A 13,424-nucleotide genomic window follows, 5' to 3' on the forward strand; every position below is an offset into this window, starting at 1 on the left:
TATAAAAAATATATCTTATTTGTATGTAAAAAATTTCCTGAATATTTATTTCACGATTTTGAAATGTATGCATGATAATCTCCTTATTACATTATATGTAATAAATGATTTGTGGATTCTTTTATTTATGTGATATGTATTATTGTTTCTTACACATTAGAAATTTTATATAAGAGTAAATTTAATAAATAAATTTATACAATTTAATACAAATTGATATCAGAATAGATTCACTTTAATGTAAATTGGAAAAAATTTACTATATGAAATATTGTTTACATTTGAAGGTCGAGCCGTTTTACATTTCTTGAACAACAGATTTTAAAGGATCGTAAAAATACCAAGTGTGTTGCACATGTGCAGCAACATAAACCAATATAACGGGTGTGCAAAAGCATCGTGTTACTCTCAAGGATTCAAATTGGAGCAAAAACAACGATTTGGAGCTCTCAATCTGTAAACTTTCTGCAACGTTGCGTATAACGCATACAAAAAGCACGATATCAGGCGAACGGAACGTTGACCTGTGATAGCAGAACGTCTATGATTTACACTGTACCATTTATATAAGAAAGAGAATATTCTTCACTGCTCTTTCAATAGATATTAATCATGAAAAAAAATTATCTATAAATTGAAAATCATATAAATTTCATGAAATATTTCTTAGTATTAAAGAATCTTTAAATAATACGTTTTCATTACATTTGATGTATTCAATGATTTAAAAATTCTCTCAATAATATATAAAATCTTTATATACCTCGTGTAAAGAAAATCGCAATTTTTATAACACAAAAAAGGAAGATATCTCTAAATCGTCAGATTCCAACAACTTACTCGATTTGCCGACTATTCAGACCCACTCGTCTCTTTTCAAGTCCGTCATTCCCTCTCTCCATGACTCTATGTACGGCACTGATGGGCACCTCGAGCGGAGTCACAACTCGCAAGCCGACGTTCACTGAGCGAGAGACGCGTCACGAGGCGCGTCCGCACCGCGTTTTTCATTTTTCGTCTCCGAATTTTCCGTATAAGTGCACCCTCACCTGTCAGAAGACTCGATCGAGTCTGCGAGTGGCACGTGAAAAAGGAATCGGGTTCAGTGACACGACAAGGAGGAGAGTTTCGGTTGAGTTCAGCAAGAGAATTTTCCGATCGCGTTGCTGTGAGATCTCTGCGTATCACTCAGAGTGCAAGACTCCGAAGCGGCTTGTCTCGAGAAAAGAAGAAATATCTCGTCGACTTAACTAGCGCTCCTCCAGAGTGAATTTAACGTAGGTGAGCATTGTTGGACAATTTCAATATTAATTGCAATGACAATCGCTTTTCGTTCTACAGGTGTGGAAGTGTGTTTGGCAATGATTGTTGTGTATCTGATCGAGAAACAGAGAGAGAGACAGAGACTATCTCTCTGTCTGTTTTGAAACTTAATAAATTATTTAGAATTATTTAACTTAAAATCTTTTTGTGTAAAATTATTCTGAGATAATTATCGATATCATAATTTGCATACGCGTTTCTTTTATATTTTTGCTCCTGTTAAATAATTATTAAAATTGAGGGTTATCGATTATCCTTTGCTTATTTTAAGTATCATTTAAAAATTCACAATAATTCGTAATAATTATTTTTGAAAAAATCAATTGCTACATATTAATGATATTTACACGTATTTACAATCTAGAAAAAATTATATATCTATTTATTTAAATTAAACGAAATCATAACAAGTTAACTGAATTAAAGAAATATTATCATGAATATTTTTGATAATATATTTCGAATGATTTTGTGTTATATTTTTTAGAATTATGCTTTATTTTCGTAGAAAGACTCTTTCGAATCATCCATGGCTTAGCAATCATTGCGAAAAATCTACATAGACGGAGGTAGAAAAAAAATCGGAAAAATGCTCCATGTTCATTACAAGTACATGGCATTTGCTGCTTTAATTATTATACTTACTATCTTAACAGGTATGTAATAATCTACATATATATTATATTGTTCAGATGTGGTAATATACATTGTAATCTATTTTCATAAAGTTATTGTTAAGTTGAAATATTTTATACATACGTTATATCAAGATATATCAAGGTATCAAGATATCGAATTTCGAAAATTAATTTTTATTCGATATATTTTTAATTATTTATATATTTATATATTTTATATATTTATATATTTTTAAAATTTATATATTTTTAAAATTAATTTTTATTCGATATATTTTTATCGAATTTCAAAAATTAATTTTTATTAAATATATTTTTTCACTAAAATTACAATTTTTCGATTCTATTTCAAAGTTTCTCGTACTATTACGTACTATATTTTGTTGTTTTCATTTTACATATTACGTGTACGATAGAATAACGTAATAAAAATTCTTATTTTTTTAGATGGACGAAATATCGTTCCATCCCATTTATTTCCCTTATAAAGACAAGATTCATTTTATCCAGTATGATTAGATAGCGATATGACCTCGCGACCTGCTTTCCTTTTGAAATCGGCGAATTTATTTCAGCTTGTAAAATTCAACTGTTCAGTAAATATAGATCTTCATATGTATTTTTCGATTCTAAAATTATTCGACAAATAATCGACACGATTGTATGATTCGAATTGAGTATTTACGCATGTTGCAGAGCATCTCTATATCCATGATGTATGAAACATTATATTGGATGTAACGATTCATCTTTTACAGATTTTTTTATTTGCAGTATTAATCCAAAATCGAGTAATAAGATATTCATAATTTGAAGATATTAGATACAATATAATATTTAATATGTTAAAAATTGGAAGTTTAATGAAAGATTGATCCATCTCGATATTCTCTCTAAAAAAGAACTGATTTCAAAATCCTCGATAAATTTACAAATAAAATATGACTTGTACCTCAAAGACAGTCTTCTCTTCTTGCATTTCATTGAGAGCTTGAAGATATTTTCCAGAGCTGTCTTCTCTCATAAACATCCGGCTGTCTTTTGTGATAGCTTCTACCGGTAGTAAAACGTCTCTTGATAACTGGATAACGCGTTCTAGTAACATTTAAAATAATTATACACAAATTATTTTACATTAAAATTATTATTCTCGCGACGTTTAAAAAGCAACAGACTAATATCATTGTGTTTTATGTAATTTATTCTATTATAAATTTTAAACATTTTCTGTTTTATTCTTTATTGATGTTATATATTTGTCTAAGGAATAATACATAAATTTGTTATTTAACATTTGTCATTTATTATTTATTTGCCATGTATTATTTATTATACATTTCTTATTTCACGTATATATCGTTAAATAAATATCTAAAAAATGTTAATGTTTTTAAAATTTATTTGTTTGCAGTGAATTCTGCAAATTCTCGGCATGGATTATTTAGATATAAAAGGTCACAGATCATAAAAGATCACTACAGAGGACCACCTAGAGGTAAGATTTTAATTTTTTAAATTTATTTTTCATTCCTTGCTGATATAATTTTTATTGCATTTTATGAAAAAAATGACTGGTTATTGTACTGCACATTGGTGCATTAGGTATCATTAATGACCTTATCAGAGAATATCAAACGACAAAAAAGAAGTACGGTTAAACTTTTAGACGTCTCGTGTTATAGTATTATAATTATATACAGAAAATGCGAAAATAAAGATGGAGGTGTTATAGGATCGGTGCAGAGAGGCGATATGTCACCTATGGAGGTGATGACAGAGCGTCATAATTGGCTAGGGCAGACCGTTCCCCAATCAAGAGGTAGTTGCGTAGACAAAAGCGTAAATACATGCCACATTACTCCGAAAGCTATTTAACGAATACACATATATACACATATACAGACATACCCTGTAGTTATTTTGGTATAAAAAATCCCTAATGAAGATCCTGGTTGACATTGAAACCTCGTTACCCAGTGTTATCAGCGTAATATTAATTATTCTTTTTAATTGATGTGGACATCGGTATGTAAATACGTTTACCAGATGTTTGCAATATATATTGAGCCTTCCATATAATATGGTAAAGGTGTCGTACATAGCTAATCGACGTAAACTAACCAGTGAACCGTAATTAACTGGGAAACCGTATCCTCCTCTATAATACCTAACGCATACCTCGGCATGACATATCGGTATGCAATGGTGTCTAACAAAATCGATTTATAGTAAGTTGTAAAAAAATAACAAGAAATTTTTTGATGCAGGTCCCGTGAAGAGACCACATCCCTGCGAGCAAAGCTCGTGTTATCCCGCAACCGGAAACTTGCTGATCGGTCGTAAGGATAAATTGCACGCCTCGTCGACATGCGGTCTTGCGGGTCCTGAGAGATTCTGCATCGTTTCCCATCTTAAGGAAAGAAAGAAATGCTTCTTCTGCGACGCGTCGCTACCCAAGCAGCAGCACAACATCGAAAACATTGTCAGCGGGTAAGATTCCTTTGTACACGTGATGAATAATTACAATAATTCCTACAATCATTTTGAAGTAATAATAAATGATGTAATATTTCGTAGTAAAAATTAATAATAGAAGTATGATATATATTAGTCACATATGCAGGTTTGAAAATCATTAAAAAAATAATTATAAAAATAAAATCATTAAAAAAATTATTGTCATTAAAAAAATTATTGTCATTAAATTATTGTCATAATTATAAATTTTAGATCGTGGTGGCAAGCCGAGAACGGAGTAGAGAATGTCACGATACGCGTCGACCTCGAGGCAGAGTTCCATTTCACGCACATCATCATTCGCTTCCAAACCTTCCGACCAGCTGCCATGCTGATCGAACGGTCATACGATTTTGGACAGACCTGGCAGGTATACCGGTACTTCGCTCACAATTGCGAGCACTATTTTCCCGGAATTCCTACCCATCAACCCCAAAGATTAACGGACGTCATTTGCGAGACGAGATACTCGGCTGTGGCACCATCCACTAATGGCGATGTAATTTTCAGGTAAGAAATACGTAAAAAAAGCTCCCTCCTTTATTATATTATCTATTAAACTGTACCATATCAGTGATTTATTTAGATTTTATTGTTTCATATATTATATATATAAACTTTTTTATTTAAACTCTCTTTTACTTTTAATATATTACTTGTGATTGCTAATTATTATTCGTGCGATTAATTTTTGCATTGATATATTTCAGGGTATTGCCACGAAATTTGGACATTGAGAATCCCTACTCGAAGGAAGTGCAGAATCTCCTAAAAATTACGAATCTCAGAATCAACATGACGAGGTTACATACACTGGGCGACGATTTGCTCGACGATCGAGCCGAGATTCGCGAGAAATACTATTACGCTATCCAAGACATGGTGATTCGTGGTTCCTGCTCCTGCTATGGACACGCTTCCCGATGTTTGCCGTTACCCGGAGTCGCCGACGAAGAGAACATGGTTCATGGCAGATGCGAGTGTACTCACAACACCAAGGGACTCAACTGCGAGAATTGCGAGGACTTTTACAACGATCTACCGTGGAAACCCGCGGTCGGCAAACAGACGAACGCTTGCAGGCCGTGTAATTGCAACAATCACACCACTTCGTGTCACTTTGACGAGGCGGTTTATGAGAGATCGGGAAGAGTGTCTGGTGGAGTTTGCGACGATTGCCAGCACAATACGAGGGGCCAAAACTGCGAACAGTGTGAACCGTTTTATTATCACGACATGACGAAAGATATCTCTGACCCAGAGGCTTGTCAACGTAAGTTTTCAATTACTTTAATATCTTTATATAAGTTTGACGTATAATTTCTTGAATAAGATCATTATTTCTTACCTCAAGTTTAAACGGAGATTAATATATTGAAGATTGAAAAATTAATATATTGAAGATTGAAAAATATTAAATTTGAGATGTTGAAGACTTATCATCCTCTCCCTCACAGCTTGCGATTGCGATCTCGGTGGATCCTTGGACGACGGCATATGTGACTCGAGAACGGATCTTCTTAGTGGTGACGAATCCGGACGCTGTCATTGTAAAGCAAACATCGAGGGACGTCGTTGTGACCGTTGCAAAAACGGTTTCTGGAACTTTAATCCCGATAGTCTTGAAGGCTGTCAAGGTAAAGAAATGATGATTATACTCGTCCGAACATAATCCATTGAAAAAACTATTTTCATACTTTTACACGAAGTAATATTTAAATAAAAATTTAATTTCTTTTTATTATACGAGATTAGAAGCCTTAATCTGTCTACATGTTGATTATTTCTTTAATAATTAAACTCATTATCACACTTTTCTAAACGCGACTTATTGAATTCAGTAAATCTAATCTTTTCTTGATAAAAATCAAGATAACTCCTGACAATGAGTTCTCCAAAATCATATGAAAAAAATGGATTATTTTAAAATTATAGCCTGCACCTGCAACACTTTGGGCACCGTTGACAATCAAGGCTGCAATGTGATAACTGGCGAATGCACATGCAAGCGTTACGTCACTGCACGCGACTGCAACCAATGTTTGCCGGAATATTGGGGATTATCTGAAGACCGCGACGGATGCAAACCCTGCGATTGCGATCCTGGCGGTTCCTACGAGAATTCCTGCGATGTCATCACCGGCCAGTGCAGATGTAGACCGCACGTCAGCGGAAGAACCTGCAATCAGCCGGAGCAAAGTTATTACACTGGCTCACTGGACTTTCTTATTTACGAGGGAGAGTTATCCAGAGCTACTAATGTGAGTTTTCATTAAAAGAGAATTTTAAATTGGTTTTAAAACTATTTATTAATATTATTGATATATTGAATATTATTCTTCGCAAAAAATGACAATATAAAATCGTAAAACAAAAAAATAGTAACAAGTAATAATAGCTACTGTTTTCGCTTATTATATTAAATTAAGTTATATTTAAAAAATACAAATATTAATGAAATTATAAATCAATGAAAGTATAAATAGAATTAAATTTAATTAAATATCTAGATAAATAAATATCAAGTATAAAGTATATTAGAAAAATAGATTTTCGTCTAGATTCTAGAATATTTTCAAAATACCATCATATATCTCTTCGTTTAAATCCCTCGAAACTGTTTTAATATCGAAATACAAATTTTTTCAGAACTGTCAAGTGGTAATCAGGGAACCTTATCGTGACGGCAGGAATAGCACGTGGACTGGCACGGGTTTCATGAAAGCTCTCGAAGGCTCGGTATTGAACTTCACTATCGACGACATTCGCAGATCCATGTGGTACGACGTGATCGTGCGATACGAACCGATACATCCAGGAGTTTGGGAAGATGTGCAAATCATTCTGGAGAGGGATAGTTCTCCGGATCCTAATGGACCGTGCGCCGATTGGAGACCCGAGCAGGATCGTTTGAGGGCCCAACTGCCCTTACGTTCAAGAAGCGCCACGGCGCAACCAGCCGTATGTCTGGAAGCAGGGAAAAGATATAATCTGCTGTTGCAATTCCGTAAATTCACTAGTCACATGGATACACCTTCGGCCTCCATTTTGGTCGATTCGGTAATATATATAATTTTGCTTACATAAATTATTACAAAATATACATATATCATCTAATCACATATCTAATTGCATAATGCATCTTCCGTAATGCGCTGGAATCATACATTAATACGAATATAAATAAATATGTGAGATGGATAGATAAATATTACTCAAACTTGAAAACTAAAGGCCACATATTTTTTCCTAGATATTTTAACATAAATAAGAATTTTTCTCTAGCAATTCAAAGCACGATAATGATGTGATTTTTATAGATTGTTCTGAAACCGAGAATAGAGGTGATACCTTTCTTCAAGACACCAGGTCTGGGTGAATTGCGCCGTCAAGAATACGAACGGTATCATTGCAACGAGTTCTTTAACGAAGTCGACAATGTGTGGAGTAACGTACCCGATGTTTGCAAAAAGTATCAGAATAGCATCGGCTATTTCGTTTTCGATGGTGCTCATTGTAAGTTCAGTCATACGTAATGTCTGGTGTCACTGCTTTGATTGACATTAAATGAAAAAATCGCTATGATATTCATAAATATAATTGACTCTACTAAAAGAACGGTTACAACTCTCTGATTCGTGCAGTATTTTTTTAATTCCGCTCATACTACTTAATTTTTTCACAAGCGAGAATAAAATTAAATTTCAATAAATAAGATAATATTAAATTTTAGCCTGCGAGTGTAACCCGACCGGCTCCCGCAGTCTTTTATGTGAGAACTACGGCGGGATGTGTCCGTGCAAATCGAACGTGGTTGGCAGACGTTGCGACCGCTGCGCGCCAGGAACATATGGATTCGGACCCGAGGGTTGCATCCCTTGTGACTGCGATGGCGTCGGCGCTCTTGACAATTTCTGCGACGTCGAGACAGGCCGCTGCAAGTGCCGTCCCAACACCTACGGCAGAACCTGCGGCCAGTGCGAGCCCGGTTTCTGGAACTTCCCGCATTGCCAGCGCTGTGAGTGTAACGGACACGCGGACAACTGCGACTCCAAGACCGGGGCCTGCATCAATTGCCGAGACTTCACTACTGGACACAATTGTGACCGTTGCGTCGACGATTTTTACGGCGATCCGCGGATCGGCGTAGATATACCTTGCAGAGCGTGTCCCTGCCCAGGTGAGCGCAATTTTCTGAAAGATTTTATATTGATTAAAAATTTTATCACATGTCTTGATCTTCTTTTTTCATCAAATACATTTACAATAATAAATACCAAAAATTAAAGAATCATATATTATGACACTTACTTAAAATAATACATTACATTTTTTGTGCCATTACAGGTACTCGTGAATCCGGTCATTCCTACGCCAACAGTTGTTCGTTAGACTCTGTAACGCAGGATGTGGTGTGCGAATGTTTCGAGGGGTATTCCGGTCCCCGATGCGAGCATTGCGCTGAAAATTATTACGGTAATCCGGAAATACCCGGCGGTAACTGCGAGCTGTGCAACTGCAACAATAACACCGATTTACGTCGAGCTGGTAACTGCGATCCACACACCGGTCATTGTCTCCAATGTCTATTCTATACCGATGGTCCCAACTGCGAAATCTGCAAACCCGGATTCTACGGAGACGCCCTTCAACAGAATTGTCAAGATTGTAGGTGCAACGTCCTGGGCACTGATAAGACTGCGGGACCGTGTAACCATCGTACCGGACAATGTCCGTGTTTACCGCACGTCATAGGACAGCTTTGCGACTCTTGCGAAGAGAATCATTGGAGAATAGCCAGCGGACAGGGCTGCGATCCTTGCGAATGCGACGCAGTTGGAAGTATTTCCGACAGGTCTGTTAAAAATACACAATTTAATATATTATTCATTTTATCAAATATCGATTCAAAACAAAATTATATAAAGCAACCGATAAGAATGAATATATTTTACATGTAGATGCAACCCCTTCGACGGAACTTGCGAGTGCAAGCCAGGATTCGGCGGCAGACGATGCAATGAATGTCAGACAAACTTCTGGGGCAATCCAAATGTGGAGTGTTATCCCTGCGAATGCGACGTGATCGGTTCCGCTAGCCAGCAGTGCGATAGAGAGACTGGATTGTGCGTTTGTCACAAGGGGATCGGTGGTGAAAAGTGCGATCAATGCGATCGCGGTTATCACGGCGAGGCACCGCAGTGCAGTCCATGTGGCGAATGCTTCGACAATTGGGATCTGATACTAGACGGCCTCAGGAACAAGACAAACGCCGTTATTCAAGAGGCCTCGAGGATACAGAAAGTCGGCACAACCGGCGTCTACAGTCAGGAGTTTGACGATATGGAAAAATCCTTGAACGAAATCCAGGATTTAATCGGCAACACTACCATCATAAGCGAAGACTTGGACGTGTTGGACGTTTTGGGAGATGAATTAACAAAGAATATCTCTGATTCGGCGAAGCAATTGGAGGAAGCGAACAATCTTTTGGAGAGTCTCAGTCAGCGTGTCAATCTCAACGACGTCGCGCTGAAGAAGCTGCGAAACAGAACCAACAATTTGCACGAAGCCGCTGCCGATCTGCGAGAGAACGCAACCAGATTGCAGGAAGAAAATGTGCAGGGCGCCCTGAACGTCACTCAACAGATGGCTGAGCAATCCAGGCAGGCCGAAAAAATGGCGAACGACACCAGCAACGTATTGACCGACGCGGAACGTTTCCGCAAGCATACTGAGAATCTTTTGGCGAAGAATCGCGCTTCCGTAGACGAGGCGCAAGAGAGGAACAAGGAGTCATTGACGAAACTAAACGAAAAACTGAAAACATTCAATATGAATATACCTGAATTAAATCTGCAGATGTGCGGCAGCAACGTGACGGATTGCAGTATCGTCTGCGGCGGTGCGGGTTGTGGCTTTTGCGGAGGTTTGTCTTGCGACGTCGGCGCGGTCAGCAAAGCCAATCAAGCTCTGGATGTTGCCAAGCAGCAGGCTGCTAAGATCAAGAGTCACAAGGACGAAGCTGAGCAGCTGCTGCGTAATGTAAGCTAAAAAAATAATGTATACTATAGTTAAAGATTTTATAAAAACTTTTATTTCTCTTCGTCATTTATTCATTTTTCCATAATTTTTTGCTACACTTGTATTAAGTTCGTAATTTATTCGATTAATCCATCTTTTCAGATGAGTCAGATCAAGCAAGACTCGACAGCAGCGAGATCCAACGCTCAAGATGCCTTCAATTACGCGTGGGACGCGCGCAATCGCTCTGACAAGATCACTAAGGACTTGTCCGACATAACAAAGCGAATCTGGAGCACTCTGGACGAGGATCAGCCTACGCCGGCCATGGTCAGAGATCTCGCGAACGAGGTGCTGGCAAAGAACATCCAGCTAGAACCGGATGAGATCACGCAGTTAGCCGATCGCATCAAGAGTATCGTCGGTTCGCTCACTGACTCCGAGAAGATACTCGCCGATACCAAGAACGACATTCGACTGGCTTACGATCTCGAAGAGCGTGCTAATCACACCAAAGAGATGGCTCTCGAGAAGCAGGCTCTAGTCAACAAGGTGAATCTATTGTTGAACGACGCGCAAACGGCTCAACATCTGGCGCAGAATGCTATCGACAAAGCGGAAGCTGATGTGTCTAAGTCTCAGAAGGATCTGGTGGACATCGCCGATGTAACCAAGGCCGCTCAGATCCAAGCCAACAGCACCACCCAATCGGTGGAGGCACTGGACAATCGTCTGAAGCAACTGCAGACGCAATCTGCGAAAAACGCCTTCGTCCTGAAGGAAATCGCCGTGGAAGCGAACAAAGTCGGCAACGAGGCGCAAATGATCGACGCTAAGACGAAGAAACTAGCGGAGGAGTACAAGCGTGCGGACGAGTCGCTGAATCAGCGGGTCAACAAGAGCAAGGGCGACATATTGCGAGCAAAGAAACTCTTGCAACGAGCTTCCGAGCTGACGGCGGATACGTCGACCAAATCCAAGGACTTGGACGGCATGGAAAGCGTTTACAAGGGCAACGAACGACTGCTGACAAATCTGATGAACGATGTCGACACGCTGACGATGGAAATGGAAAAACACCTGGTGGAAATCGAGCAAAAGTCGCAGTTGTATAGACAGTGTTCCGCTTAAAACTGGCTGCAATTAATAACGGGAATCATTAGTATCTCTCGAACGAATTTCGTCTGTAAAGTATATGATACGTATGATATCGATGCGGATATATATTTCTTTCTCAGTTATTATATTTAACACACAAACGTCCTTCGATATAAATTCGCTTTACAGGCGAGATCCTTTCCAATGCGCATCTTATACTGAGAAATTTTATTCTTCATAAGACCGGTGCTTTATACTTGTGCAATAGCTGTAGTTTTTATATCCGATTTATAGAAAACGGATGCGCGTATTGCATGTATATTGTACATGCAATCGTAAGTTATATTCTGCATAAAATTGCGAGAGGCAAAGAGATTATTAGTGCCATAAATGTAAATGGAGGGGCCATTAATAGTTGTAAAGAAGACGATTCGTACGTGCGTCGGTTACAATATGTCGATTCAAGTGAAATCCTTAGCGAGAGACTCCATTTTCTCTGTTTCCTTTTTTTAGCTAAATTTTTTAATTTTTCTCTTTTTCATCTTTTCATCTTATATCCTAACAATTTTTTATCTTTATATACACACATTTTATGTCCATTGATATACGTATACATATTATTTTATTATATACTTGGTACTTAAAAGAGAAATAAACTGCAGCGAAGTATTCCATAGACGATACAGTAAAGGTAGGTGTGTCTCACGTAATGTAAATAACTAAAATAAATATAACGCAAGATTAAGAGATATTAATATAAATATTTGCGACGCGATTATATTCTATCGAAGACTTGTGCAGAATATTCAATATGTCGCATATATTATACATATTTCATTACATATTTCATCTTTCAACGAACAAAATGTAAGGTGGCCTTATTGCAGCGCCTGTAAATAATTACAGATCGCTCTAACATGTAAATATCTAAAATTACAATCATATATGTAAATTCATCGAGACATTCTTTTTTCTTTTTTACTTTTTTTAATTCGACACTTTTCTCTTGCGATTTTATAATGTCAATTCTTTATAAGAATGACAGAAAGAAATAGCATACCAAGGAAGATTGATGAAATTTTTCCTGACGATATAAAAACGAAAAATAACAAGATTTGTTACTTGTCATCATTGCACACGATCGAGCCTCATATATCGAATATCATCGAGAATTTTCTCTTAAATGAACGAAACAATGCTATGATTAAACCAAAAAGAATTCAAGAATGATATTTAATGATATATTACGCATAATTATATTTTATAATATTATAATTAAAGAAATAAATGAGAGTTGTGCCAAAAGAAAGAAGGGGCGATTATCATCTCGACAAATCCACAGATTAATGTTTTAATTATGCATGTAATATTTATCATATTTTATTGTATTTTAATATGAAGTTTCTTCATCCTTCTTCATTATAGATCCATAATTTGAGATAATCATTTATCTTCGTCCTTGCGACTTATTGTGGTAAGCGCAAGGAAATTGTCGGAAATATCATATCATTAACGATAAAATATATTTCCTGTTATATTTTTTTCTCGTTAAATATAATGCAAATACTCTAGTAATACGATTGCTTAATGACATCCGTCAAGTAGCTGCAATTGTCGTGTTTATATAAAGCTGTTATGTTTCTCCAATTTTTCTCAACACTATTTTAATGCATTCGATCCATAGGACCTAGAAATAGGTCTTGTCGTTTATTATTATAGAGTCTGGTTACGTCGGAGCCATGTGCGCCGATTATATTTCCCCTCATTGAATGTCATCGCAACATCGAATGCTCCTGTCCCGATTCCAAGGGAGTTCGAAGCAAT

The 13,424-nt window shown here is 36.9% G+C and overlaps 1 protein-coding gene across 3 annotated transcripts; it reads left to right on the forward strand.

Moving 5' to 3' along the window:
* Window positions 1-937: 937 nt before the first annotated feature.
* On the forward strand, window positions 938-12,941 carry Lanb1 (laminin subunit beta-1). 3 transcript variants are annotated; one of them, XM_083095541.1, is made up of 15 exons: window positions 938-1,281; window positions 1,832-1,979; window positions 3,373-3,456; window positions 3,694-3,780; window positions 4,229-4,451; window positions 4,692-4,988; window positions 5,189-5,751; window positions 5,936-6,115; window positions 6,414-6,739; window positions 7,128-7,538; window positions 7,799-7,994; window positions 8,212-8,658; window positions 8,826-9,333; window positions 9,440-10,523; window positions 10,665-12,941. In XM_083095541.1, exons 2-15 carry the CDS (start codon window positions 1,913-1,915, stop codon window positions 11,631-11,633), a joined length of 5,442 nt encoding a protein of 1,813 aa, XP_082951667.1. In that variant the 5' UTR covers window positions 938-1,281; window positions 1,832-1,912; the 3' UTR covers window positions 11,634-12,941. The 3 variants fall into 3 exon arrangements, with proteins under 3 accessions (XP_082951667.1, XP_082951668.1, XP_082951669.1); XM_083095542.1 differs by having other exon boundaries at window positions 938-1,277; XM_083095543.1 differs by lacking the exon at window positions 3,694-3,780.
* The last annotated feature ends 483 nt before the right edge of the window (window positions 12,942-13,424 follow it).

This window comes from Camponotus vicinus, unplaced genomic scaffold (genome assembly GCF_025532165.1).
Source record: "Camponotus vicinus isolate PSW18456_S1 unplaced genomic scaffold, iyCamVici1.0 SCAF_3, whole genome shotgun sequence".
Classification (NCBI taxonomy): Eukaryota; Metazoa; Arthropoda; class Insecta; order Hymenoptera; family Formicidae; genus Camponotus; species Camponotus vicinus.